General features: G+C 41.9%; 1 protein-coding gene across 1 annotated transcript; it reads left to right on the forward strand.

The window, feature by feature from the left end:
• Positions 1 to 873: 873 nt before the first annotated feature.
• Positions 874 to 26203, forward strand: fancc (FA complementation group C). The gene is made up of 15 exons (XM_071894831.2): positions 874 to 982; positions 2987 to 3224; positions 8354 to 8441; positions 8760 to 8854; positions 13619 to 13726; positions 13852 to 13916; positions 14203 to 14367; positions 14541 to 14697; positions 18574 to 18629; positions 18792 to 18891; positions 20464 to 20539; positions 21557 to 21656; positions 23316 to 23490; positions 24910 to 25122; positions 25435 to 26203. Exons 2-15 carry the CDS (start codon positions 3033 to 3035, stop codon positions 25597 to 25599), a joined length of 1755 nt encoding a protein of 584 aa, XP_071750932.2. The 5' UTR covers positions 874 to 982; positions 2987 to 3032; the 3' UTR covers positions 25600 to 26203.
• Positions 26204 to 27422: the final 1219 nt, after the last annotated feature.

Raw genomic sequence — 27422 nt, forward strand, 5'->3', positions numbered from 1 at the left:
GCAAATGGGTGTTTTTCCCGTTCGTGGTTGGAGTGCTAAGCCTGACTTCTCTGGTTCCTATTCAGAGGCTTATAGGCAATGCTGAATGTCAGCCAGAGCTCAAGTCATTCATCACACACAAGAATTCCTCTGATGTACTCTATCCATTTCTCCACACCTTCCGTCTCTAAGCACCAGTACAGCAGCATTGGCATAGTTAGTCACAGCATTGGCACGGTCAAAGATGGGAAAAGTACTAGGTTGGTATATTGTAAATGGTGCATCAGTGTTAGATATGCAAAACACAACTACACAAAGTGGGTGAGTATATGGCTAAGCCCAAATGGGTTTCAAAATATGCACGAAATTGGCCAAAAATGCATTTGTACACGTGATGAGTTTCATTTGAAATATATTTTGGATATACTTATATAAGTTGTCAACAGCACATAAAAATGTATTTCCAGTGTTCAAAATATAATTCAAATGAATATCATCATGTTCAAAAACATTTTAACATATTTTTTTTTTTCTTACATTTTCAATCTGTCTATAATATTTTTGCAGTGTGAGAGGGAGGAAGGGACTCTGACTACATAGCTTGGGGAAAAGGAAAAAGGTTTTAACTTCTATAGCACCACTAAATGTTCATAAGAAAGAAAAAACAAAGCATGAGAGAAGTTGAAGGGTCTGAAAAAGACTATGGCAAGTCCTTAACATTGGTATTCCTCCTCAGAGAACTTCGGTCTCTCTCGCTGCTGCGGCTCCTGCAGTCACGTGACTGAGATTCCCAGCAGGCACTGCCAGGAGGGCGGGGTGATGCGCTTCTCAGCCAATAGCATTCTTCCATACACGGAACTACCGGAGAAGAGGGAAGTTCAGTTTGTTTACATCGCGGGAGAGAAAGGTTAGTTCTTCTGAAGACACGGCGAAGATGAACGAGTATAGTTAAGTCTCTGCTCTGTAGAGATTCTGGTTTGATGGTTGGACGTCGTATTTACAGGTAGTTGACGTTTAAAGCAGCTTGATATGCCTGTTGAGTGATAAACCTGCTAACAAGCTAACTAACAGCTGAAACAGCTTCTTGCAAATGAGGAAAAAGATGATGATGTGGCCCCAGTTCACTTTAGTTTATTTATGGAGTGTTTAACAAGAGGTTGACATACAGTAATTAACACTCAGCAACATGAGGTTGTTTGGTATCTGTAACTTTTATTGACAGATAATTTGTCACCATGTGTAACGGCACTAGAGCACAGGAAACACTGTCATCCTGTGGTGTGGTTTAGTTATTGCACCGCGTGTCTCGAGTAAACTGTGGCGTGGGGATGGTCAGGTGTGTGTGTGTGTGTGTGTGTGTGTGTGTGTGTGTGTGTGTTCTTGTATCATGAGACAGGAGGGTGTTCTCAAACTCCTGCTGCCCACTCTTTAGACCAAGGGAGGTTTCAATGTAAAGGCAACAGCTTTTCAAGTGAGAGGAAAATACCAAAATTAATGACAGATTCTCACAACTGGACATGTGGATGATGCTGCGTTTTAGGGTTAAAATTATGATGAGTTGCATCATTACATTTTGCCTTTAATTTGGTTACACTAAACTAAGTTGTTCTATTCATAATTGTCGATACAGGCATAAGCATTAGCCTTACTGAGTCTAGTTCTACCCAGATATAACATACTGGAGCACACGGCAGTAGATTTGTAGAAAGTGATGTTTAACTGATTTGATTATTCTGATATAACATCAACAATCTCGTAATTGGAACGGCAAACTCCCCCTTACCCAAAGTCCACAAGCTTAGTTTAACAAATCTTCAAAGATAATATTTGACCAGTCACATCTCGTTCCTGCTCCAAAATGTGTTTGGCCAACACCTGAGCTTGAGTGTGTGTGTGTGTGTGTGTGTGTGTGTGTGTGTATGCGGGAGCATGTATGTGGTTGTGTGCCCCTGTGCGTGCGTTTACAACTCTGTCTGTACACTTGTGTGCACTGCATATGTGTGCACGTGTAATCATGTGTGTGTGTAATAGAGGGAGAGTGTGTGTGTGTGTGTGACTGCTACTTGGGTATTTAGCATGCAGTTCTGTTCCACCTCTGCTGTACTGAAAACTGAGCTCCCAACACAAGTCAACAAGAGGCGTTTGTTCCTAATTTGGTTGGACTTTTTTTCCTCCCCTAAAACGAGTATTTATATATTCACATCAGCGAGCCATAGGGGCTTTCCAGCAGAGATGATGGCAAGACATTAAACAAGTGGTCTGTAACGAGGTGATCGTAAAACACAACCCTGTGGTGTCCCACACAGACCTGTCATTATGGCTAAAAACAACAAATACACACACACACACACACACACACACACACACACACACACAGAATTCTCAGGCTCTATACAGACACAAAACACATCCTCACACACACCCTCGTGAGTTGGCCCCCCACTCTTTTCTCCTCATCATCATAAAAAGTGAAGAATGCACTGTTTATTTCTCAGTAGGCCTTGATGAGAGTGTGTTGAGAAGGCTTGATTCCCCCAAGCAAGGTTATGATAGTAGTGCTTATCATAACCAGCTAAACCCACTTAGCTTTAATTTACATCCATTTATTTCTGCTCTCTTATAGAAATTACAAAAATAGGGTGATGATGACAAACTTTGTGGTTCCACTGGGCCACACATGCAGGCATTGCCTATATAATGTAGTCTAAAGCTGGGACCCTTCAATAACTGTTGCCCCTATAGCTTCCAAAGCTGTCCTATTAGTAAGCTAATGTTGCATGGTAACAATTACCAATACTGTCAGTGGACAGTTCTGACAAATAATTACTTGCAACAAATTTTAGCTTATTACCAAAAAGTAAAGATAGAATCATTGGAAGTGTAAAATCCTTCAGGCACATCAATGATGTGTCTGTAGAGATATAGCTTTGGTTTAGCACAGTATTTGTTTCTGTGTATTCCCTGAGTTTTGACAATGATTGTTTTTCTCACCTGGGATCTCTCTTAGCTCCTAGGTAAGTTCACCTGGACCTGGTACAAATCCCAGCAGCCTCATGTCTCAGCTGCAGCCACTGATCCAGCCGCAGGCAGAGCCCCTGCTGGATGTCCAGGAGATGCAGTTCTGGCTGGAGAAAGCGGTGGCTTGGGGCCAGGCTGACAGCCCAGACACCCAAAAAGACACCTGCCTGTACCTCAGCAGACTGAGGGCTTTCCTCCAGCTCCTCCTCACACACATCAACAAGATGGTGAGCGGACATAGTGAAATGAAATGAACATGAAGTATATCCTCTTACCTCACAGCCACTGTCTTCTTACCTTCCTTACAGTGAAAGAGAAGCCCTGAGATTTGAGTCATCTGAGCTATTTTGAACAGTTTTGAACAACTTCCATTCTTGAGGGGTTTGGGTAATCCTGGTTCTGCAGTATATCCATCTCTCCCAGATGCTCTTATGGCCTAATGACATGGTCCATATCCACTAAAAGGCCCATTCTCCAGGCTGTAAACACCCTACCAAATCAAACTAATTAGGCCAGTTAATCAATTAGGCTGATCAGCCAAATGGCCCTCTGATTAATGAAGCACTAAGCTACTGCAAACACCAGCAAGCCTAGTACACACACACAAACATGCACACGCTCGCTCTCTCCCCAAGCCAGGGCATGAACAGTAAGTCCAGCGTTGGTAGGGTCGTATTAACAGAGGCTGCTCTGTGCTGTGCAGAGGCCGTGTGTGTCTGGTTGGCAGCGCTACAATGTTGAGTTAGCCAGGTAATAGCCGCATTGGGACCTCCAGCGCTAACCTAATGTATCCCCGTATCAAGTCCAGCAAATTTGGGAAGGGGGCAGAGGACAGGAGGGGTGCTGGACTCTGAGATCCCAGTGTTAAAATGGCCGTGCCTCCTTCTACCGCCTCTTGCTCCTCTCCAGATGCCTTCACTCTCTCTCTCTTTTTAAATTTTTTTTTACTATTTTTCTCTCACATTTCTCTCCTTCATAAAATACTCTCTCTTCCTCCTGTAAGAAGTCTTTGTTTTTGTTTGACTTGGTTCGACTGCTCATGCATGGTTTAATTTGTGATTCTTCTCAGTCCATATGTTTTACTGTAACAAATTAGTGATGGTTAGTATCAGTTTTAGAGTGTCTCTTCCTCCTGTCGTACTCTCTCTCTACTTTGACAACTTGCCATATATTTTTATAGATTGAGCATTGACAGTGACTGTCATTTTTCTCTCTCTTTCTGTTTCTCTGTCTGTTAGCATCTATCTGGGTGTCGTCATCCAGAGGTGTCAGTATGTGTAGGATGATGGAGGGGATAGAAAGAAAGTGAGAGAGAAAAGAGGGTATAGCTTAATTGGAGTGAAATCCTTTTTACTGGCAGTGGGCTCATAAAAGAGCAGCTGAGGATAGCCTGCTTCTTGGCAACATTTTGCATCCTTTGATGACTTAACGACTTTATTGTGGCTTTAGCCCAAAGATGAAAAATATTCTCAGTTAATATTAATTTCCTGGTTTACACTGGGTTAGCAACCTCAGAGTAGTTTGTGTGCGGAAGGTTTCTATCCCAGCAGTGCCCTTCTCATAAACTATGTGCTTGTGTGTATGTGTGTGCATATATACTTGCGCCCGCAATTCATATGAAATTATGTGTCAGACCTCATGTTGCACAGCTATTACAGATATAGTCATTGTAGAAGTCCACTTTTTTTTTTTTACATGGTTGCTACACTAATGATACAGTATTACTTCGCTCCCCAGAGGAATTGATTGGAAAGTCCTGCAGCACTAATGTCAGATGGATGCAGGATGTGGGGAGTTCTACAATGGATTCTAGTGTATTTATACAATCACCACAATCACTCTATTTATTATTAATAATAGTCACTACTCTGATTTTATCTCAGTGATGTCAGGGACAAAAGTTGTCTCTTCACTGTTCTCCTCATCCTTGGGCTGGCAATGTCTTCTATAAACTTCTCCCATTACCCCCCTGGCCACCACATAATCAGTCGCTTCTGTCTGAATCGTCTGTCCCAAATCAAGACTAGATACATGCTCTCATAGCTCAGCTTTTTATTAGGGACAATGTTAGTATCCAGACAAGGCTTTGATGGTAATTTGGCACTGGTAGTCAGTGATAATTGTTTTCTGTTGTGATGGCTCATTCTTATGGGCCTATACTGCAATTTTCAATAGCCACAAAGCGTCGTAAAGTCCTCATTGTAAATGAACATTCCTTCTTAGTTACATCACACACACACACACGCACATATACACACACAACCTTTGCCATGTGTTGTAAGATTGATCGGAAGGCAGAGTGTTAGGGTTTTGTTCCAGACAGTGTTGATGGTGTTGGCGGGGGGGAGTAACATGTTGAAGTGATGCATAGAGGGGCCATTTAGAGAAACTCTACTTGGCCTATTACCATTCTGCTTCCCATTATTGATGATCTCATCCACTTGGATGAGTCAAGTTAGTCTCTCAAAGCCTTAACTTGTCTCCAGGGGATTGTATGCAATGGGGACACTGAAAGCACCCCAAAATTACCTGGCAGGCATTATAATAATAATGAAAATAATAATGATAACATTTTTATTATGTAGGTCTTATCTAAAAGTAGATTTTACAAAGTTGCTTCTGTTACAGGAAGGCATAAAAACAGTAAATAAGGTTCATATTTGTTTATTTGCTCTATAATTGTTTCTGATGAAAAGATCATAAAGCCAATGTTGATGCATAGCAAGGCCTAGTTTAAGTCATTCCTTTCTTTCCTTTCTTCCTCTCATCTTTCATTCCTTCCTTCCTTGTCTCCTTCCCTTGTTCTCTTCCTCCCTCCTTCCTTAATTTACTCCCTTAGCCGCACCTTCCTTCAATTATTCAGTCCCCTGACCCAATTTACTTTTCACGGTACAAACTCACTGGACAGTACAAAGATATCAGGAAGATTTCACACTTTTTTTAATTGGCAAATTCTAAACAGATGGTCTTGGCTCAAGGGGTCATTATGCCTTGTAAGAGTTTCTCATGGCTGCCTATCACATCCTGCCCTCCTGACACCACAGCCCCCTGCACTGTCTGTACATGGCAATGAAACAGCCAGAATCTTCTTTGTTTCAGCAACAGCACACTGCTTCAATTAAAACTGGCATATGTCAGATTTTAGATTGGGTGTGGGCTTCTCCTGCCTCAAAGCTGTGATGTAGAATTTAATTGGCTCAGAGGTGAAACGTTTGATGTAATCTGTTGTTATGGGCTGAATAATGAATGAAAAAAAGGGATTGGAAGCACCTTACTTGTGCAATGTCAAAATATTTATTATTATTATTTAACATGCAGAATATTCTGAATTTTTATAGCCTATATATGTTCACCTGCTCATTATGCGCTTTTGAAGCTTTAATAAATATTTTGACGTAAGGTGCTTCCAATTAGGGCTGAAAGATATGGGCAAAAATTAGGCTAATTGTGATTATTTGACAGAATATTGCAATTGCGATTTAAACTGCGATTCATATCATCACAAGGTTTTCTTGTCGTAAATGTTTTAGAACTTGTTTAAAGAAAAGTGATTTTGTTAAAAAAGATAAAAATAAATAGATGTCAGTGTGCAGGATTTACTGAATTTGAGTATGATGAAAGGTTTTCACCAATGTTGATTACCCAGAGCACTAAAACACCTTGTTTAGAAATCCATTTTGGACTCTTAAGCAATTAATTGCAGCCTCTGCGAATTGGAAATTGCAAAAGTTCATATTGCGTTTTCTATTTTTAATTGTTCAGCTCTACTTCCAATCCCTTTATTTTGATTATATCCTGTGCCACAGTGGAAGCCCACTGTTTTTTACTTACTAATAAATGAACATAAACATTAACATAAACATGATGCATGCGCAAACACACGTGCATGAGCACACGCGCGTGTTCAGACACACGTGTAAATTTATTGCACCCCCGAATATAACCTAATCCTAGCTAAGTAATACCTCACCCCTTTGATCTGTTTTCTGTATGTCCCACTGCAGTCATCATAATGTAAAACATGATGTGGTCTGTGTTGACGTGTTAAACCCAGAAAAGCAATAAGGTGCAACACGAACAATGTTGCGCACCTGTGTGTATAGAGTTAAGGCTGAAGTACTTGTGTCTGGTCTTTGTCTCAAATCTGGTCTCCAGGCTGTATTTTGAAAGTCTTTGTCCAGTCCTCAGACATTTGTCTCATTCTCCAACTTGTCTTGGGTGTTTGTGTGTTAGGTGTTATAATTCTGCCTTGGACCAACACAAATAATCCCAAGGAATTTTGTGACAAACACAATATGATTTCTTTCTGATTAATGTGTTGGTTCTGCTGAATTAACAATGCTGAGTGGTATTGCCAGTTTTGAAACTCACCTTCTGTGTGGTATTGGTCTTGAATAATAAGACTTGCGACTTGCTCCAGTCTCTGTTTCGACATGGACAAGATCCTTCTTTGAACTGTTTTGATGTTGACTCGCACTCAGCTAGACCCAGTCTTAGTTTTTCATTGATTTCAACGAGTTGGCCTTCACTAGACTATTCAAACCTATCCAAACCCTTCACCCCAACACTTTACAAATCAAGGTCATCTAGGGGAATTCAATATTTTCAACTCTGAAATGTATGGAAAATCTGGATTGAGACTTATGTGCATACAATGTCCTCTCCTAGCTTGAAGCCTTCCTGGAGTTTTTAATTGGCTGTGAGGTGAAATGAATCACATGGTCTGTTGTTGTGAGCTGAATAAACACGCACAGACACACACATACTAAAACCCTTACAGTTATAGCACCCTCAACCAGAGCCCTGTTCTGTGCTGTGTTCTGTTCAGTGTATCTCTCACTGTTGCCACCATGGTGGGAATTGTGACGTGACACTGTATGACTTAAAAATAAAATACGGGAAACAAGGTGATATATGAGCAACATACTGCACACCTGTGGATGTGTCTGTTATTGAACTCAGTAACCTCTATCATTAAATGGACTAGGTCATTCTGTGCATCTAATGATGTTAGGTGTTATGACACAGGTTTGCTAAGTTTTAAGGGTAAATAATAGGATAAGGCACCAGTTGAGGCCTGTTTAAACATCTGTGATAAAGTGAAATGATGAAAGCGATTTTTTTTTTTTTTTTTGTATTGGCTCCACTTCTGTCATGCTTGAGTCTCACTATTTACCAGAAGATGAAAACATATTACTGTATGTGTCTTCTATTCACAGAACTAGCGCACATATTGTTAAGTGTGTACTCCAAGCTAGGTATTTTCAGGAGGTATTTTCAAAATGAAATACAAATACAGTATTAAATTCATCAAATTCTTTCTCCTGTGTCTGAATATCTCTGTCCTGTCCCTTAGAGCTCTACAACGGAGACCATGAGGAGGCTGCCCTTCCTAGGCCAGTTCCTGGGCCGGATCTGCTGGAACCCTTATGTCACTGCTGATGGTGAGTACACACTCTGGACACCTTTCACTCCATTGCCAGCAGGGATCAGTGGATGGACCAGGACCACAGGGATGGCAGCCTCTTGGAGGTCATGCAGTCTTCAGTGCTCCCATACTGGCAGGAGTAATGTTGATGCTTAGATAGTTCATCAACCAGCAGTCTGCCATCTTTTTACCTTGGTCTACTCCACACTGAAACTGAATGTATCAATGGCTACTCTGATTCACATGTTTCCATTATTGTTTTTTTGATTCCATGATGAAGATATCAGTGTGTAATTGTGTTACACGGTGTTGTGTTGTGTTGTGCTGTCTCCAGCTGCAAGCAGCAGGCTGTTGTTCCAGAGTCTGTGGAGTCTGTACTCAGAGCATCCGAGCAATGCTTTGGAGAGGAAGGCCAACCAGTGGATACGGGTATGGACTGGAGATTCTACATCTCTGTTATTACACCTCTAATGGTGCAATGATTCATGGGCAACATGAATGGAGGCAGATCAGAGCTGGCAATTTTGCCTTTACAGGGTTAAGGTTTAGGAAATGAGATGCACATGTATCATGACTTTAACATATTAGTTTTAGTGCCACCTTCAATCCCTCTGTCAATCACTTCATTACTACATGTAACTGGGCATTATCAGTACAGCCATTGATCACTCCTAGTCACCATTCATCACATTGGTAGTACAGTAACGGTGAAAGAGCGAGGGTGCACAGTTTTTTGTACGATTCCCTACGTATTATTGTGAAATCAAGCCGCGGGATCGCCAACTTCTGAACGTTTCCTTATTGCTATTTTCTCTTCCACTCACTTGTCATATGCCTTTCCTCATAATCCTTAGCCTTTCAATCTGTTTGCTGTTATGTGCTAATTAGATCTGAACAGTCTTGATATACAGATTGACTACTACTCCCTGAAAGAATCCTTCTTTAACTCCCTTTGGGCTGTTGGGAGATTTTCTGTCTAATTTATTTTTAATAAGACTTCTCTCGCCAACCCTCTGTCTCTCTTCTTCAATGGGACATTGATGATTAATGGGTTAGATTGGGTCTCTAAAGTTAGTCTAAGCCTTTGTGCACAAAACGGTAAAACATGTTTTGAAAAGCAAATTAAAATTGACTGTTTCAGTGCCACTTGTCACCAGAGAACAGATGAAAGGCTCAGCCTTTATATTACGGTTAGTCAACCCTGATTACTATGTGACTTTACTGTGTTTTTAAGACACACAGAAAAGAGGGAAAGAGAAAGGAGAGAAGAAAAGATTCAGGGATTTTCAACTTTCAGAGGGTTCACACAGATGGCTTATGATAAACAATGTGGAACCTTCACATTTTTGCCAGATTAACTGTGTGTTTGTATTCTTTTGATTAATTTCTCATCTAATAAAACGTCTTGCTAATTAAAACAGTGCCTTTAAAGTAAACCTTGAATTTGCCAGATGGTCTTTGACCTATAAGAGGGGAAGTGGAGTGCATGTGTGCGTGGTAGTGTATATATATATATGTGTGTGTGTGTGTGTGTGTGTGCATATGTGCATGCATATATAAGTGCTTGTGTATGTGTGTTAGCATGTGGGGGCATGCTGGGGTGAGGGGATGGTGTGTAGAGTTACATTACTTTTTCACATAGCAGAGAGCCTTGCTCAGGATGAGATTATGTGGGCTGTCTCTTTTATTATGTGCCTGCACCAGAGAACAGACGTGTGAATAAAGGTTGTTGAAGAGATGCAGTAAAGGTGCTCCAGTGACTGTGTAGCGGTAATCCTTTGTAAGAGATGGAATTATTTAATAATCTGTTCTGTTTTGATGACTCTAACTCCGACATCAATTGTATTGATCCTTGATGATCCATCCAAAACGGCGTAGGTTCATGCTGTACTTTCACTATTGTGTAAAAGTAGTTATTTGTAGCTCAGTGGTTGAAGTGTAGCACTGACTCTGCCAGAGTTAGGGGTTCACTGGGGCCACTCATACTAAAAATGTATGCACTCATTATACTGCAAAGCAAGGCACTGGATGAAAGTGTCCAAATAGCAAAAGCAAAACACATAACCGACTCTTCAGCTTCTCCTCATTCTCCTTTTCCTCTTCCTTATCCTCTACTGAAGCTTCCACTTCCCACAAATGACAAGAATGGCGGGAAGCGCAAAAAAACCCTATTCACCACAGCTCAGCCTGTCTGGGAGAGCAGGGCAGATGTATGGTTTTAGGCCAGAGATGGTCTGTCTCTGTGTCTCTCTGTGTGTCTGTGTTGTGTTGTGCTGCCTGTCCTGGAATGCAGAATGCAGCCTGTTTTCTGTTAGCCCTGTCTGATCTGACTCCCCAGCATTGTTGTCTCGCTGCCTCCGTAATGGGCTGATGGTCTGGTGTTAAGTGGTACCTAAATACCGTGTTTGTGTGTGTGTTTGTGCATGCGCTTGCATATGCTTGTGTGTGTTTGTGTGCAAAGGCTTTTGTGTGTGTTTTGCTGCTATATACTGTTAACAGCCATGTCGTTTTTTTCCCCCTGTAATTATGATAGATGTGGAGAATATCTTGCCGCTTCTTCATCTCATCCCTTCACCCCTCCCGTCGTCTCTCTGCCCCTCCTCTCCACATCTGAGTCCTCTCACTGTGTTTGATGAGTGCTGGGTACAGCCACATAGCTGAAGGCAGTGCGAGTTTTAGTCTTTAGATCAGTCGGTCTGTTTCTCTACATCCTGTACTAGTAAGGAGACCACACAGTGCCACAGTAACATGGCATGATCTTTGAGGAGATGACAGATAAGTAAAGCATGAGTGTAATATTAGAGGGCCGGATGACAGTGGGTTTGATAGCTTCGTCTTTGATGTGTATCTTTAGTGATTCACATAGGGTGAACTGCAGGTAGGCCTGGGAGCTGTGACTGCTTTCCAGTCTTAGAACGTCTTTTTCCTCAGTCTCTCTTCTCATGTTGGCTGCAGCTCTCAAAGTTTTACTTGGAGATAAAAGTGTCTTTGGCAGAATAATACTCCACCTTTGTCTGTCTGTTTCTCCTTATGTGTGGTCTCACTTTTAATGGCCCAACTGACTGACATTATTGTTTATATTTCTTCTTTTTTGTTTAATCTTAGACAGTTTCACTGGAATGTAAAAATGATAGTACTGTCATGTCATTTGGACTAAATAACTGAAGAGGTTTGCAGTCAAAAATTAAGATGAATGCTTCATATTTCATTTTAATTCAGGAAGAACATAATTCACATACAGTACTCTATGATTAGGCATCAGGCCATCAACAGTGATATGTGTCGGCGCACCAGTTCTGAGCGCAATTGGTTCTGTAAGCTTCATTATTGTGCATTATCGTCCTAACATTTCTGCTCTCCCTTTCCCTCATTTCATCTTTCCCCTGTTTGTCTCTGCCATTTTGACCGTCTGAGGCTATACTTGAGTCTTTCATTGGTTTTGGGAGAATTCGATCATGGCTTAGTAATTGTTAACAGCAGTCAGAGGCACCCATCAAAACCAGCCCAAGTCCTTCCCTCGTGCATTTTTCTACATCCTCTGTTTTAATTTTAGATTTATAGAGGGATAATTCTTATGCCAGCAGCATGTCCAAGCCCCCAAAAACCAGCTCGGTTGCTGTTTTCAAGGAGAGAAAGATGACTTTTGACCTAAAGTATTTGCCATCCATCTATCCATTTGCCCTTCATCCCATTCCTCTGGTGACCACACCCTTTTTTCCCCTCCGAAATCCAACCATTGCATTGCGTTCCATTCTCTCTCTGCCATTCCCTCTAACCAGTCTTCCTTCCCTCTCTCTTTCTCTGCTCCCCGGCCCCACTGTGCCTCCTTACCCAGGGTGGGATAAGTGTGAGTGGTTTTGTATGTACTCGATGTGCAGGGTTTGAGGGAGCTCAGATGGTAGTGATTGGGGTTGTTGTGAGAGACTATGTGGAGGGTAAGCATCTTAGCGTGCTGTAGGGCCTGGCCAGAGAAACCACACAGCTCCACCACCAGCACTGCAGCACTCCTCTGCTAGGGGTTTTGGTTTCCGCCTTCTCTTCTTGTTTTCCCGTCTTCGCTCTCTTTCCACATATTCAGCCTCTCTCTCTCTCTCTTTCTCTCTCTCTCTCTGTCACCTCTATTGCTCTCAATCTCTCTTTCTCTCTCCCTCTCTTGTTCTACATCCCAATCTCTTTTTATCTGAAGTTGGAAAGGGATTTGTACTTTTTTTTTTTTTTTTTTTCAGTCTACTCTTAGTGGTGTGGATGTTTCTGTGTTTTTGGTTCATTGGAGTTGTAAAAACAGATGTGTGCTGAAGATGTGAGGCCTTGGCTCGTTCTGTTGGATCACACTTTCCAACTTTGTACCAGTGGATCAACTTGGCTGAGTAGAGAAGACTTTGTTTCTAAGCTTTAAATCAGTCGTTGATTCAAAGGCATAGGTCTTTTGGTTTTCATCACTACTCTGAGTGAATCCTGATGAAGGCAATGTTTGCCAAACATTGGTTTTAATATCATAGGAGTATAGAGCTCCGTGTGGCATCTTTTTCATTTTTAAGAAGGCTCACATTTAAAGCAATACAACGGTTCTCAACCCTTCTTGTACCATGGAATGAGCTAATGTTTGTCCTTTCTTTACGTGTTCCTAAATTGTAAAAAAAACCAATCGCTATCAAACAAAGATTTTGCCTAACTTTATTGAAATCTAATGAAATCAGCCCATGGTAAGACTTTTTGCACCTGGAAGTGCCTTGAAATGTTGACGTACAAAATGAGAACCACTCTTGTAACATTAGGCCTAGCAATGACTTATGAGTCTCGTGTTCAGTCTCTTTGTTCGTGCATTGTGACTAGTAATTCCCAGAATCAGCTGAGTTTATTGGTCTAGTTTATCAGTGTATGATGAGGCCCCTTCTGAAATATGCTTGTTAAAACACCAAGGCCCCCCGTAATGAAGAATGTTCATTTTTGAAGTTGCTCATATGCTGTCCATACATCTCACTCTTGTAATCATTGGAATGCCTTTTCTCCACTCATGTGGTTCAAATGATGTGATGCCAATGGCAGAGTCATCCTATATTCCAGTAACTCATTAGCTTTGATGTTATAGATTATGGGGTTTAGTCCATTGTATCAATGTCTTGTCAATGTCTTTAGATGTACACATAAAGCACCAATAATCTGCTGCACATTGTGTTGCCCATCTCCCTACAGAAAGTATTGTGTCAGCTTGCTACAGAAGAAGATGATACTACAACACAGGCATTAGTGAAACACATGGGTGTACCGCCAAAAGAGTACCATCTCAAAATCCTGAGGAAGGTATTGACTCGCTTTTGACCACTCTGTGTATTCTTTTCAATTTGTCACTGTTGATTTTGGTCTGCACTGATACATGTATATTTGTGTAGGCATGTGTGCCACTTGTCCTCTTCCCTCCTTTTCAGATGGTGGCATTGCTTTTGGAAAAGATTGGGAAGGGCTGCAGTTCTCTGGTCAACGCAAAACAGAGGTAAAGACAAGGCCAATCTCTTCAGAAGATATTTGTCCACTGGATCTTCAGTATAGATGCAGTCACGCTACCAGCATTCTAGATAGTGTGCAGAGTAACTATATGCTCTCAAAGAACAAATGTTGATTTTTTTTTTTAGCTAAAAACACATGAATTGCATTTTGATGGAAAGCATTCTTAAGACATTTTAGAGCACTGGGGAGCTGTGGATTCCAAGCTTTGCAAGCCATTGAAACGGTGATCTGATTTTATCCTTGTTAGCCATAAAGTGAATGACTCTGTACAGGTGTTCATGTGGCAGCGTTCTGGCTGCATCCGAAGCCTGTGTAACCCTGGTCACTTATCCCGAGGCTGCTCCTCTCATTGGTGCATTGCTACAGCGGCCGGTGACTTGTGTGAGGGCGGCTCTTAGCCAAGAGTTCCTGGATGCTGTAAGCTCCGCCTACTCCAGGTAGGGGAACATGGGGGACTCAACACCTGTTAGCCCATAACATGAGTTTTCAGAAACTACTCACTACAAACTACAAAGTTGCATCTGAACATGTGAACCAATTTGTGGATTGAATAGATCCAGTAGGATATGAATGTCTTCTATTTTTGTTTTTTTGTTTGTTTTCATCCCAGCCAGCGCTTGTCCTTGGAGGAGCAGGCAGTAGTGTCTCTGTGGTGTCATAGCCTGCCCAGCCTGGAGGGGGCAGTACTCAGTCTGCTGGAGTCTGTTCTCACCAACACAGGGTCTACACCACACAACTTTGAGCAGCAACTAACTCAGTCAATGCTGGTGAGTATTTTTTGTGTCAGACCTCTGTAAAATCACAATTTGAAAAGGATTCAATCATGTATTTCTTGGATAGATTTCATCAGGTTCACCAAACAAATTGCCCCAAAAGTCTATATTCTGTCCATCATGAATCTATAGTTGGCAGACTGAAGTGACCCCCCCCCCCCCAATATGTATAAGTATTTCAGTTTATAGGCTAAATGACCAATGTCTGGTTTGTCATATACCAGTTTTCCAAAACGTGGTGCCTGGAACTCTAGATAGTGGAACTCATAGTTTAAATCAACTACATTTTAACTCTGCATCAACAACTATTTTGGTGGTATATCACAAGCTATTATGGGACAAAAGTAGTCGATGGTAGCCGTGTCAAAAAAGCAGAACACTATCAGAATAGGGACATCTGATTTGCATCAGATCTGAATTAGTGATCTGACCATAGAGTGTATGAGGTGGATGAAAAATCCCAAACGCCCACTTGTGAAACTGTTGGGTAACTGATGATGGCCTCAGTTTAGCTTTACAGTCAGAGTTGCACTGAATTGATATGTAGAATGTTGTGCCATTGCACTGTAAGGTTTACTACATTTTTAACTGCTGCACAAATTGGCAGCTTTTAAGACTGTTGCTGAATTGGCAAGGTTTTACCACAATTAAATGGTTTGGTTTAAACCTAACTCAATTTATATAGTTTGACTCATCTGCCCCGAATTATAGTGCCTCACATCAGAAATCACTGTGCACTCCATAGACGTTTAGCTGGACTTTGAACTGCTTTGTAAACTGTGAAACCAAACAGTTTCAATGTAATGCCTCCTCATTTTATTATGAGTTACAGAGTTGTTCTGTTTTCATATGCATAGTTCTTGGAAAATTTCCATTACTTTTTTGATGGATCTTTATTGACTGTTTTTGCCTGGCTAACTCACACCATTTGGCTTTGCTCTGCATGCATCTCACATCATTTGGCTAGCTCTAAACGGCATCTCACATCATTTGGCTAGTGCTACACAGCCTTTACCGTGCTGAATAAGTACTGAACTCTCTGTTACATGAGTTCTTGGCCATTCCTCACTTCATATAACTTAAGGTACTGACTGGTCCAAAAATTCAGAAATGATAGTTGATTCATTGATTGTTATGGCCAGTTTTTGAAGGCCTCATTATTACATTGCAATCGAAAAATAACAACAGTACGCTGTTCTTTGACATGGCTACCAGAGGCTACTTTTTATCCTATAATAACTTTGACCATTCTAGACAAATCAGTGCAAGCACTGTAAGATAAGTACAATCTGTCAAAAGATAATGCTCATGTATAGTATAACAAGTCTGTCACTGAAACCAGACATTTCAAGACAATTATAGACAAAACTTTGAGAATAGATGTATCTTCTTGCAACAATCGAACAATATTTACAATCTAGACCTATTTGCAGGATAAGCATGGGGGCGATTAAAGGAGTATGAGTTAAGAATAAAGAAGTAGAGATGAATAGCTTAACCTATATAAAGTTGTTGTATGCAAATTGTTTTAGCCTAAATCTGTGCTCACTAATACCTTGGTATACAGTTGTGAATGGCATCCTTTTTACCCCAATCACTAAATGCATTCCCTTTGGTAGCTATAGATGATAGAGAAAATTTGATGGGAAGCAAGAATTTACCTGCACATCTTGCCCCATGTTAAATTTGAACCATCCACTGGGTTACAAGGTAGGAAAAGTTTGTCAGTTGTGTCACTCCTGTTTTCCCACAGTGATGGTCCGCTTGAGCTGCGTCATGCTGTGTACATACTGGCTAGCAATGCACTCTTTTTGAGATTAGGAACCCTACTCAATGATTTAGATAGATTGGAACACACTGTATGGTATACATACATACGACTTGCTAATGCTGCATGTACAGGTCTATGCCCACCCGCTGATTAGACTTGATTCCATCATCTTGAGTTTCTGCGAGCTGGTAATCAGGTATGCATGTTGGAAAGAACCATACATAGAAGTTTTGTAAACAACTGAGTCAGTTCTCAGTCGTGTGTGTGTCTGTGTGTGTTTGACAGTCCATGACCGGCTGTTTATATCTCTCTACCGTCATGGATCTATTTGTTTACTCTCTCTGATCCATCTCTGATTGGCCTCTGTTATTATCACCTTGTTAGTACACACACACACACACACACACACACACACACACCATGCCTTGTTTGTGAAATTACATCTGGTTCAGTGTGTCTGTCGTTAAGAGGGTGGGAGGCATACGTTTAGGTTTCATTTAGCCTTCAGGTTTGTTTGGATCTCAGATGTGTGTTTATATGTGTGTATGTGTGTGTCTGTGTGTGTCTGTGTGTGTGTTTCTGTTGGTGTGCATGAGGGTAAGGGCAAAAATGACAGGCGTAGGAGCTGACTGGCTTGCCTCTCTTTTCGCCTCCCTCTTGCTCAGTTGTTTAAACTGCAATCAAAAATGGGAAACGTGAAATTAGGCTCACATTCCTCTTTTGGGCTTGTTCCCCCCCTGTGATCCAGCGAGACGCAGGTCCAATAACAATAAACACTCACTTCCTGGGCCTGACTGCCAAAAACAGGATGTTTGCTGCGTGCTGTAATTGACCCTCCTTGAAGTGTTAGTGGTAAGGTATGGAGGAGGATGCTAAAAAACCCATCTGTTTTCACTAGGGGAAACCATGACGGTTCACACACATGCATGCACATGGGCATACTACCCACATAGGCAGATGCATAGCGACGCATATAAACATACGCCGACATATTGTAATGCGTACACAAACCCTTGCACACACAGACACGTACACGCAAAGCCTTTCGTGTTTGATGATGCCACATGCCATTTGCTGTCCTGAGAGGACCAAAAAGGAACAGACAGGAAAATTATGTGTTTTTTAGACTGAGGATGGAAAGCTCTTGATTTTGGGAATGTTGTAATGACACCATAGTAACACTGGAGGGGGCTGTTTGCTCTCACTGATTTCACTATGACTGTAGCTGGTTTTGTACTGTGGCACTTTCTCAACTGTGTAGTTATGAGTGTGTCTAAGCTGGATAGAAAATGCCCCCTAGTGCCCCTGATGACTGGTACATATTTAGCATTAAAATGAGATTTGAAGCAAATTGATATGTATTAATGTCCAACTATTATAGTATAAAGTTTGCTACATGTTTAACTGCCGAAGAAAACGCTTTTGAGACCTGTGGCGAGTTGGCTGTGAAGCACATCAATTAAATGAAAAGCTTGTTCATGTGTGGATGGGGGGGGGGGAGTTGAGCTTTCCTCTCTTAATCTTTTTACGACCGTGTAATACTGCAAGATTAAAGACTGTAGGGTAAGCCTACATGTGGTCCTCCTATAGTGAGCCTTATATCCCTCTCAGTCTGAAAGAGGAAGAGAGTGCAGGTGAGCAGGAGGATAATTAAGGTTGTTGGGTCTAGAAGATGTATGGGTATGAACATGGAGAGGGAGGCATGCACAGTGCAGCTGTTAAATGTTTGCGGAGGGGCATTTTCGAATGTGTTAAATGTAAAACACATGATGTGCCTGCATTAGGCAGCGATGAGAGAGTGAGTGTGGGTGTGTGTGTGAGGGAAGGATGGACAGAGTGGTAAAGTATGACGAGTAAACTAAAGGGGAAAGACAATTTAAGAACAGGGAAAAACAGGCCTCCCTTTGACAGGGAGGTTTGTAGACGATACAACAGTGACACCCAGTGGTTGTTATTTTGGGTAAATGCTTGTGTATTTCTGGTTGGATTAGTTAAAAGGGAAGTAGAGATGGGTACAAAATTACCAGGTCCCAACATATGGGTACCACCCAGCAGCATGCCTTTACAAAATTTTGAATGTGTGTTTTTGTGTGTTCCAGCCTAAAGCCTGTGCTCAGCACTGCTCAGTATTCTTGGTTGTGAACGACATCTTAAGGTGAGTGGTAGTGTGTTCTAGGTTGATGTGGTGCTGAAGTGTGTGTGAGTGTGTTTGTGTGTGTCTTGGCTGATGTGGCAGTATTAGCCTGTTGAGGTGTGTATGTCTGTGTTTGTGTGTATTTGTCTGCAAGTTCAGGTAAATTGTGTGTGTGTCCTACAGGTCCCTCCTGAAGCAAGCAGAAGGGAATAAGTGTGTCTTGTCTCTTATCCAAACCTTCACCAGCTGTTTCCTCAGGGAACTGGCACTGCTGCAGCCTCAGGTAGGCCTGGGCTTCTCAACCTGGGGGTCAGAACTCACCAAAACGTCACAAAATGATTTTAGGAAGTTTTAAGCTGATTTAAAAAATATGGGGAACAAAACCTGACATAAAAATATATGTGAAAAATCTTTGCACTTAATATTTTTCTTGTGAAATAATGAATTCAGTTGTTGTATGCTCCTATAATTAATCAAGTATTGTGTGGAGAGAGACAATGAAAATCCTTTTTTGGTGTCACAGTTCACCACTCTGCGTTCTTGCCTGCGTTAGGTGTTTCCAGTAGGCGCCCTTTGTTATTAGGAGACGAAAGATAAAAATGTTAAAGGCCAGTGCTGTCCTGCTGAATCTGCATGAAAGCTCTTACACCCCATGAGAGGTGGACTGCTAAGCCTTCGCTCCTTAGCTTAATTTTCCGTGTGAACGTTCTGGGAACACAGGAATAGTTGTTAGATCTGTTATCAGGATGCTGTGGCTCTAATGCCTCGCTTTTGATAACTTTGGTGATCTAGGAATTGAAACCTATTCTACTGATGTACTCATTGTAAGTCATGGAAGATAAGAACATCACCTATACCTCTACCAGTGTAAATGTACATACGATTCAAATCTGTTTACAGCAGATGACCAGTGGTTCTCATGTTGTGTCCCCTGAAAATGAAAGGATAGTTTCTTGTGATCCCCAGGCTTGGATGTGCACACACAGGATGGTGAATCATGACCCCACAATATAATTATTTACCCTTTTCAGGCAACATCACTTTACATTTCACAAATATTATCACATGATCTCCAGAAGAGACCTTTCTCCCAAAGATTAGAACACCTACCACAGATTATAGTTTAAACTTCTGCATCATAGACAGATAGAAATGCAAATTGTTTTTAAATTATCGTTTTTGCAAGTAACAGCATCATGCAAATGAATCGCCGGCGTGTGCAAACCACTCTTGGAGTCTTGCTGTTGTAGAGCCGTCGCCCTGACTTGGCACTATGATGGCGTGTGCACTTTCAACACTCTCAACCTCTCCTCAGCCTCTCAGCCTCTCAGCCCTCAGCCCCCACAGATCCTCAGATATACAAGATCCTCTTACTGTATAGGGGACCTCCATCATCCATCAACACATCCTGTAGGACTCTAGAGAATTAGGGGCACACACAGCTCTCTTCTCCGCCTTTACTGACAAAAGGCCAGAAAACAAACGTGCCATTATGTAGGTGTGACGATTATATGTCTATGTTATACACTAGTGTAAAGATACATTATGTTTTCAAGTTGTGACATGCATTCACCACTAGATGGCAGTGGTACAATGTATTTACAGTAGACTCAATTTTATTGGCTGTATTCACGCTGCACTAAACGCTACCTATTACACGCTACATTACACATTAGCACACGCTATATCACTGTTATATAGCCTCCCAGTCAAAATGTTGTTTTTCAGACTTGCAATACAGAGTGATGTATGAGCTTTTTTTTGTCAGTTTTCTCACTTGTTAAATGTGTTTTGATTGAGTTCAACAAAGGTATGATTTAACGCTCAGTGAAATTTGTGCTTTGTTTTGTTTCAGAAGGCTGTATCCTTGAAGGCCTTCTTCCCAAACACACCTCAGAATCTACTGGTTCCTCTGTTGACCCAGCCGTCAGGTGAGTGTGTGTCCACGCGTGCACAATGCACAGAAGCTTGTATTGTGAGAAAGAGTCTCCGTTCTGATATCCTTTAACTGTGTGTAAACAAAGCTGTCCTGCAGGAGAATGAATGGATTCTTGTACTCCACCAATCAATTATAGTTAGTTAACATCCGTTCGTGTTTGAAGTCAAATGTAAAAGTCGATATGATGTGGAACGGAAGTGAAGCTTACATATTCTGATAATGTCTTTAGAGTCATTGCTCACATAAGATCTATACTGAAGTTTTATGAGTTACCTGTTTATATGAGCTGTCTTAGTGTGCACTACCTAAACCATTGATCATGTTAAACGACCTTTTTTTTTTATCTGCTTAATCTGGAACTGATATTATCCAAACTGAATGTGTATTGACAATATTTGTGTATGGGAATCTTTGTCATTGGAGAGATGGTAGGTGGAGAGATGGTAGGTGGAGAGATGGTAGGTGAGTGCAAGAGCCCAGCAGAGCAGTGCTTATCAGTGTGTGCCCAGACTAGCCTGTAGGCAGGAGTGATTTACATGAATGGGGCCATTTAGGGACACACTGGAGCCCAGCCAGAACTCAGAGTTAATTATTACTGTGTGTGTGATGAAGGGCTATTTTTCACTGGGGACTGAATCAAAATGGTACAGTGAGAACTAGAAGATTTGAGGTTTTATCGTAATTTGTGCTCCTTCTGAAGAGTTGTAAATTAAGACTTGCACTTGGGGGTACTCCACATCGTAAATAACATTGTTTATACCATCGCTTGGGGGAATACGTGTTTCTGATTGGCTGGAGGGTGTCCATTAAAGTCATTTAATATGCGGTATTGATTTGTATTTCCCTTTGAAAAGTAGTAAATTCAGACTTTTATTTGGGATATTCGCCATCCCGGATAACGTTGAATAGATGGCTGGCTTTGAATTGTGCGGATGGTGATTGATTGGGAAAATGCTAATTTGTGCAAGAGTAAGTCAATATGTCTCTACATTTCAATCTGTCCTTCCAGAGATGCCTCAGGAGGCTTGGAAAGATCATCTGAACTGGCTTAGCGGCTCCCTACAGAGACTGACCGAGGAAGAGGATGAAGATGAAGACGGAGGCACCAGGTGAGAGTGAGAAAGAAACGGAGAGAGAATGTGTTAATGTGTGTCTGCTTCTGTCATCCTGCTGAATGCCTGTGTGGTGTTCTCATTTCCATTAGCTGCTGTTGAGGGGGTGGTTAGTCAGATATTTTCCCCATGCATCACAGCGGAGAGGTCCTGGTGCGCGGCGTGGCTCCTCCAAGCGCTCATTAGAGGCTATTAGCCTGGGAAAGAGAGAGCTGCAGAGAAAATCAGTGTTGGAGAGCACAGAGAGAGAAAGAGAGAGAGAGGGAATGCAGAAGAGGAGGGAGAACCAGGGAGAGGTTGGACAGAGGAAAAAAGATACTATATTAGAAAGAAAGAGAGAAGCGGGAGAGAGGATGGCAATGGCTGGATGTTTTTGGAGAAAAAGAGGCTAGGGGACGCAGATAAAAAGAGCAAGATTGAGTGAGAGAGGCGGAAAGAGAGAAGTGGTTGATGGCCCAGGGATGGAGACGGCTGACTTGATACCCTCCAGCTGCGGTTTTTAACAGGGCCCATTATCCCCACCGCCGCTCCATTCTGGAGCTCCATGCAAAATTCCCAAAACATTGTTCTGAGCCAGCGGTGGGAAAGTAGTGCGCTGTGTTGCTCCGAGCGGAGATGCAGCTGCCAGGGCCTTCAGAGGGGTGCTGTTAAAATTGGGAAGCCAAGGGGAAAGAGTGGAGATGGGGAGAGGGGAGCTCTAATGATGGTATTAGGGAAATTTGATAGAGATCCTTATCCCTCTTCTAACTTCAAGTCATGGCCTAGCTGTTGCAGCTGTCTGGCTGTCAGGCTTCTTTCACTCTGTTGCTGCTCTCTCTCTGTCCATATCCCAGTGTGTCTTTCAATCTTGCTTACTTTACCTTTCACAGTAGCAATCCATTGCACTCACTCATGTTCTCTCTCTCGCTCTCTTTCTCTCCCTGCATTATTCTTAGTCACTCTCTTCCTTTCACACTGTCCCACTTTCTGTGCCCTGCCATCTCATACTCCTTTCTGCCATTTCTGAGTTCCAGGCAAATATGGCCAGATCATGCAGCATTATGGAGATTGAACTATTCTGAATGTAAATGGGCATGGATTGAGGCCAAGTTCTCTTAACCAGGCAAATTTGGTAACAACTTGGGTATAAATAATTGGGTTGACAATTGGCAATTATTTTTTACAGCAGTGGCTTGGGGCATTCGTTGGAGAAGGAGAAAATTGTATTCATTCACACAAACCTAGGAACCATTTGGCAGGTGGGGGTTAAGTGCGGGGCTATATTGCAACCTTGATTAACCAAATTAGATCAACTAAATTATCTTAGGCTATAGATATAGAAGGATTGTTGTATTGTTAATCTTATGGAATTGAATAGAGTCCAATGTACTGCTTTGGTTTCAAGCCACTGATGTGTAGCAACTTAAATATAAAATGTCATTGATAATATATGCTATGAAGCATTTTTTAATTACGGTCTGTGCAGCGTGTGCACATTTAATTAGGTTCTCTGGCCTGCTGAAGTGTCATGTGTCCATCCACTTCCACCTGCAGCGTTGTATAAAACAACCAGCACCACAGAAAAATCCCTCCGGTCCTGTGAATCCCATGGGAGCCCAGTGTTGAGGCAGCCTTCTACCTGTAGCGTTGAGTGTTCTTTCTCCTCCCATCCTGCAGGGGGCAGTGCGTTGTGTTTGAGGCCTGGTTCCTGCTGGTTCAGTGTGCCCACTGGGTGCAGGTGGCTGTCGAGCTGTTGGTGATGGCAGGGCCTGAGGACTGTGGCCCGCTGCTGTGGCTGCTGACCTTCTACCACCACCCCACCAACAGGGGGCACCACAGGACACAACAGCTGGTAGGAATTCAACAAGAGAAGAGCAATTCTTTGGTTTGCCCCTGTTCTCCGACTTATGATGCATTTTTTGTGGTTGAAACTTATATCAACCCGTTTATATTCGTACGAACAATAGAGGTACAATAATTTCTAATTGATTGATGTCATAACAGTCTTAAGACTTTTAAATCCATACCCAATAGGAGTGACTGTAGCCTTCAAGTAAAGGAGTTCACACTGGACCTCAGCCCAACTGCTATGTGACATAATAAATGGGCAAAATTTCCACTAAGTGTAAGTGGACAATTTGGCCAACAATGATGACCACAGTTGTTTTTGTTTTCCATAACAATGTAATTCTTTATATTTATATTCCTTAAACCTTGTCCAATCCCAATTCATGATACATTTTTCTCACCTCTGCCACCTTCAAAGTTGTCAATGTGTCATTGTATGAAGAGAAGCGGAGCCATGCCAAAATGCTTAGTGTGTAGAGGGCCAAGAATACAGTGCATGGTTCTGCAGAACGTGAACCATCAGGATAATGTAAGGCCTTGACAATTTGATTTCTTCCTCGGGGAGAGTGAACCTCATCCAATTCACCTCTGATGGATTTCTGTAGCTGAGCCTTCACCTGTATTATCTGTCTGAAACTTTGTTCCCATCCAATGTGAGCTCACCCCACTTTTAGCATCTTTACATTCGTAACCTTTTAGTTTCAGAATTGATTTTAAGATTTACTTATTTTATTAATGATGTTGTTGTTGTTGCTGTTCTGGCATTAGACAGCCTGCTCTACTTAAGCAAACAGTAAATAACAACATTGTATTTATAAGCTGATGTTTGATGTGTCAGATATGACTGGACGGGGTAGTGGATGTAATCTCGACAACCAGTTTATTTCTGTCTATACAGCATGTACAGTATCATAACATGACAACATGACGGTGTGGATGGTCTATATCATTTGCCCTGGGCAGGCTTGTCCTTGCTGAAAGCTACCGAATAGACACAGAGAGAAAGATGAATAACACATTAAAGGATTAATTATGGATGACCCCTATCTGAGAGAGAGAGAGAGACAGAGACTGAGACAAAGAGAGAGAAATACAGATCAGGGAGGGGAGAGAGGTGAAAGGGGTGATGTAGTATTGATTTCTCTGTGAGTGTGTCTGGCCAGCTGGCCTGAGTTTCATCTCTCTGTCTCCTGTTTGTCCGCCTCCTCTCATAATCCTGGGAGACTCGCTGTCTTCACCGCCATCTAGCCCATTACAGTCCAAGACCCAAGGCTGTCCTGCTCCATCTTTTGCGAATTACTAATTTATTGATTTTTATTTTCAGTAAAGCATAAAGTGATACAGCTTCATTCCACGGTGGTCCACAAATAGAAATCACTTTTTGTCTGATGACCATAAAATGACACGTCACCTTCGCTTCCAGGTGAATGCCAGGGAGGCATGGGACCGCCTAAGGTCCCTCTTCCTGCTCTTAGCTCCTCCTCTTCCTCCTGACCGCCTGCAGTCATTGGTTGAGCTCCTGTCCCCCCGCCCGCAGCAGCCATGCCTGGCTCCACTATTGGTCCTCAGCCTCTTGGTCAACTTCGCTGTTTTCTCCCAAAAATCACTGAGTGAGCCAACGGAGATTTTGTGGACGGTGAGGAAATTATCCTAGTTCCTTCCTGAGTCTGAGATATACATAAAATATCCATCAAAGTGAAAAGTGAAATTAAAATGAAAGAAAATTAAATGATCACCCACATATTGCTTTTAGGATTTTCTTTTCATTTGGAAAGAATGGCTTTTTAGATCCAAAATAATTGCATTTTTAAATAATTTGCTCAAGGAGTGCACAAACCTTTACGCATACTTGTACTGTTAAAGGTTTTTTTAAAGAGTGGCTTTGTCATGTGTAAAATCTTTGTGTGTGTGTGTGTGTGTGTGTGTGTGTGTGTGTGTGTCAGTCCAGGTGGTGGAGCGGTCTGGTCTGGTTGGTGAAGCAGCGTGTGTTCTCAGTTCAGTGGAGCTCAGACTAAACGGAGGAAGCTGCTCATCAAGCGATGCTAACAGAGTTCAGCTCAGGATCAAGGCTCTTCAAAACATACTGACACATACGCATATGGAGCCCTGCTGAGAACCACACACACACACACACACACACACACTCGGACAGGTGAGATTGCACACACACACTCATTCATGTGCATAAACACACAGCAGTGAGTTCATCCTTGGCTGAGGGCTTTTTCGGGCATGTTTGCAGAATAGCAAATAGCCACGCTCTTGTAGCCATGCAGCGCTACAACGACAAGACTCTGAACAGTGTGTCAAAACAGCAGAGCAAGGACAGATTATGTGGAGAGGCTACAGTTGTACTCACACACACACTCACACAACTGCAGGGCCCACAAGGACACCTTGGCGGTGACAGATCACACTGCAAGGAAGCTGCAGCTCATAAAACGTGTCAAAAACCTCCCACTCATATAATTGTCTCGCAGTATAAATTCTTCACGCTACACACACTGACTGGGAGACATTTAGGATGGGAGGGAAGGAAAACCAAGGGCCAGCTGTATTTGTACAATTACTGTTTGTGTTAAAATACTGTTGTATGAACAAACACATTGGATAATAAAATGTGATGTCATTTCTTTCTGTATGTAAACATATTCTAGTGTTTTATTATTTATAAAGTTGAAGAATGCATCTCTGCCCCATGTCTTTTATCATTCATTGTAAGACAACATTTAAGATTAACACTTAAGTTTAATATTTAAGAATACCTGCTTCGACTTCTACATACCTAGTTTATGACACATTTATTGTCAACGATTGAGTATGGCTGGATTTACACCCACACTAAAAAGAAAATAAATAAATAAATTAAAAAATATATATGATATTTCGTGGATCAATTTTGGTATCATTCAGTATCATTGAGATTTCGTTTTAAATTCAATACATATGTTATTAGACCATGTGATTTGTTGTCTGGATAGTGAAAACTATTAAGGGAAACCTTTAAGGGAAAAAGTGGCCTGAAGTTAAGATCGATCATTAGAGTGCCACATAAGGTTGGTCTTGCCACCTCCTGCCATCCCCATTCAAGGAACGTTGTTGAGGTCAGACCGATATAGATCTTTTTTTAAAAAATAAGATATATTATTTGGTCTTTTATTACCATAACGTTCACCGAAAATCAAGGGAGAGTGTTGTGAGTGATTAACTGGTCCTTCAGTCAGTTTTGCACATGTGATGACAGACGGGCGGAGCTGAGCTGTGTGTGGTGTCCATGTTCTACTGAGGACAGAATTCTGGCAGGTTGGCCGGACAGGAAGGGCCTTTCCCAGGACTGATGTCACCTTTCCAACAAGAGAAGACCATTGGTTTGATAAAACATAAATGGCCTGACAATGATCTTGATGACTCTTCCTAGGAAAACGCCCTCCAAATCTGGACCACCCAGCCTGGAGACGGTCACGGTTAGCAGACCATGAGTCCTCCACACCTGTCTCTCATCTGTTAATCTCATATGCACTTCATTACTGATTAGGAATGCGGAATATCTACTGTATCCTTCCAGTCTAGGAACGTCTGATTGCAAAAGTAAACTTTAATTTAGGTCAGTTGACTTGCCTCTGGCCATATTCACCACCAAGCATTAGTTTGAGTTGGCCCTTGTGATCTGACCACAGTGGAATGACGAAGCTTTATTCTATAAATTAATATCTGTCACTGGATATTCTGGACAGCACACAGCAACACAGTGGGCAGACCGTTTGTGCTTCACTCCTGTCTGTCCTCACATATGTAAGAAGTGTAACATCACACAGGATAATCCTGTTTGTAAGAAGTGTAACATCACACAGGATAAGCTTATTTAGGCCTCTTTTATACAGAAATCTTGCATCAGTATTCTGCATGTGGCATAAAGCATAGCAAAATATGACCATA

The sequence above is a fragment of the Centroberyx gerrardi genome, chromosome 8, assembly GCF_048128805.1.
Source record: "Centroberyx gerrardi isolate f3 chromosome 8, fCenGer3.hap1.cur.20231027, whole genome shotgun sequence".
NCBI classification, from domain to species: domain Eukaryota; kingdom Metazoa; phylum Chordata; class Actinopteri; order Beryciformes; family Berycidae; genus Centroberyx; species Centroberyx gerrardi.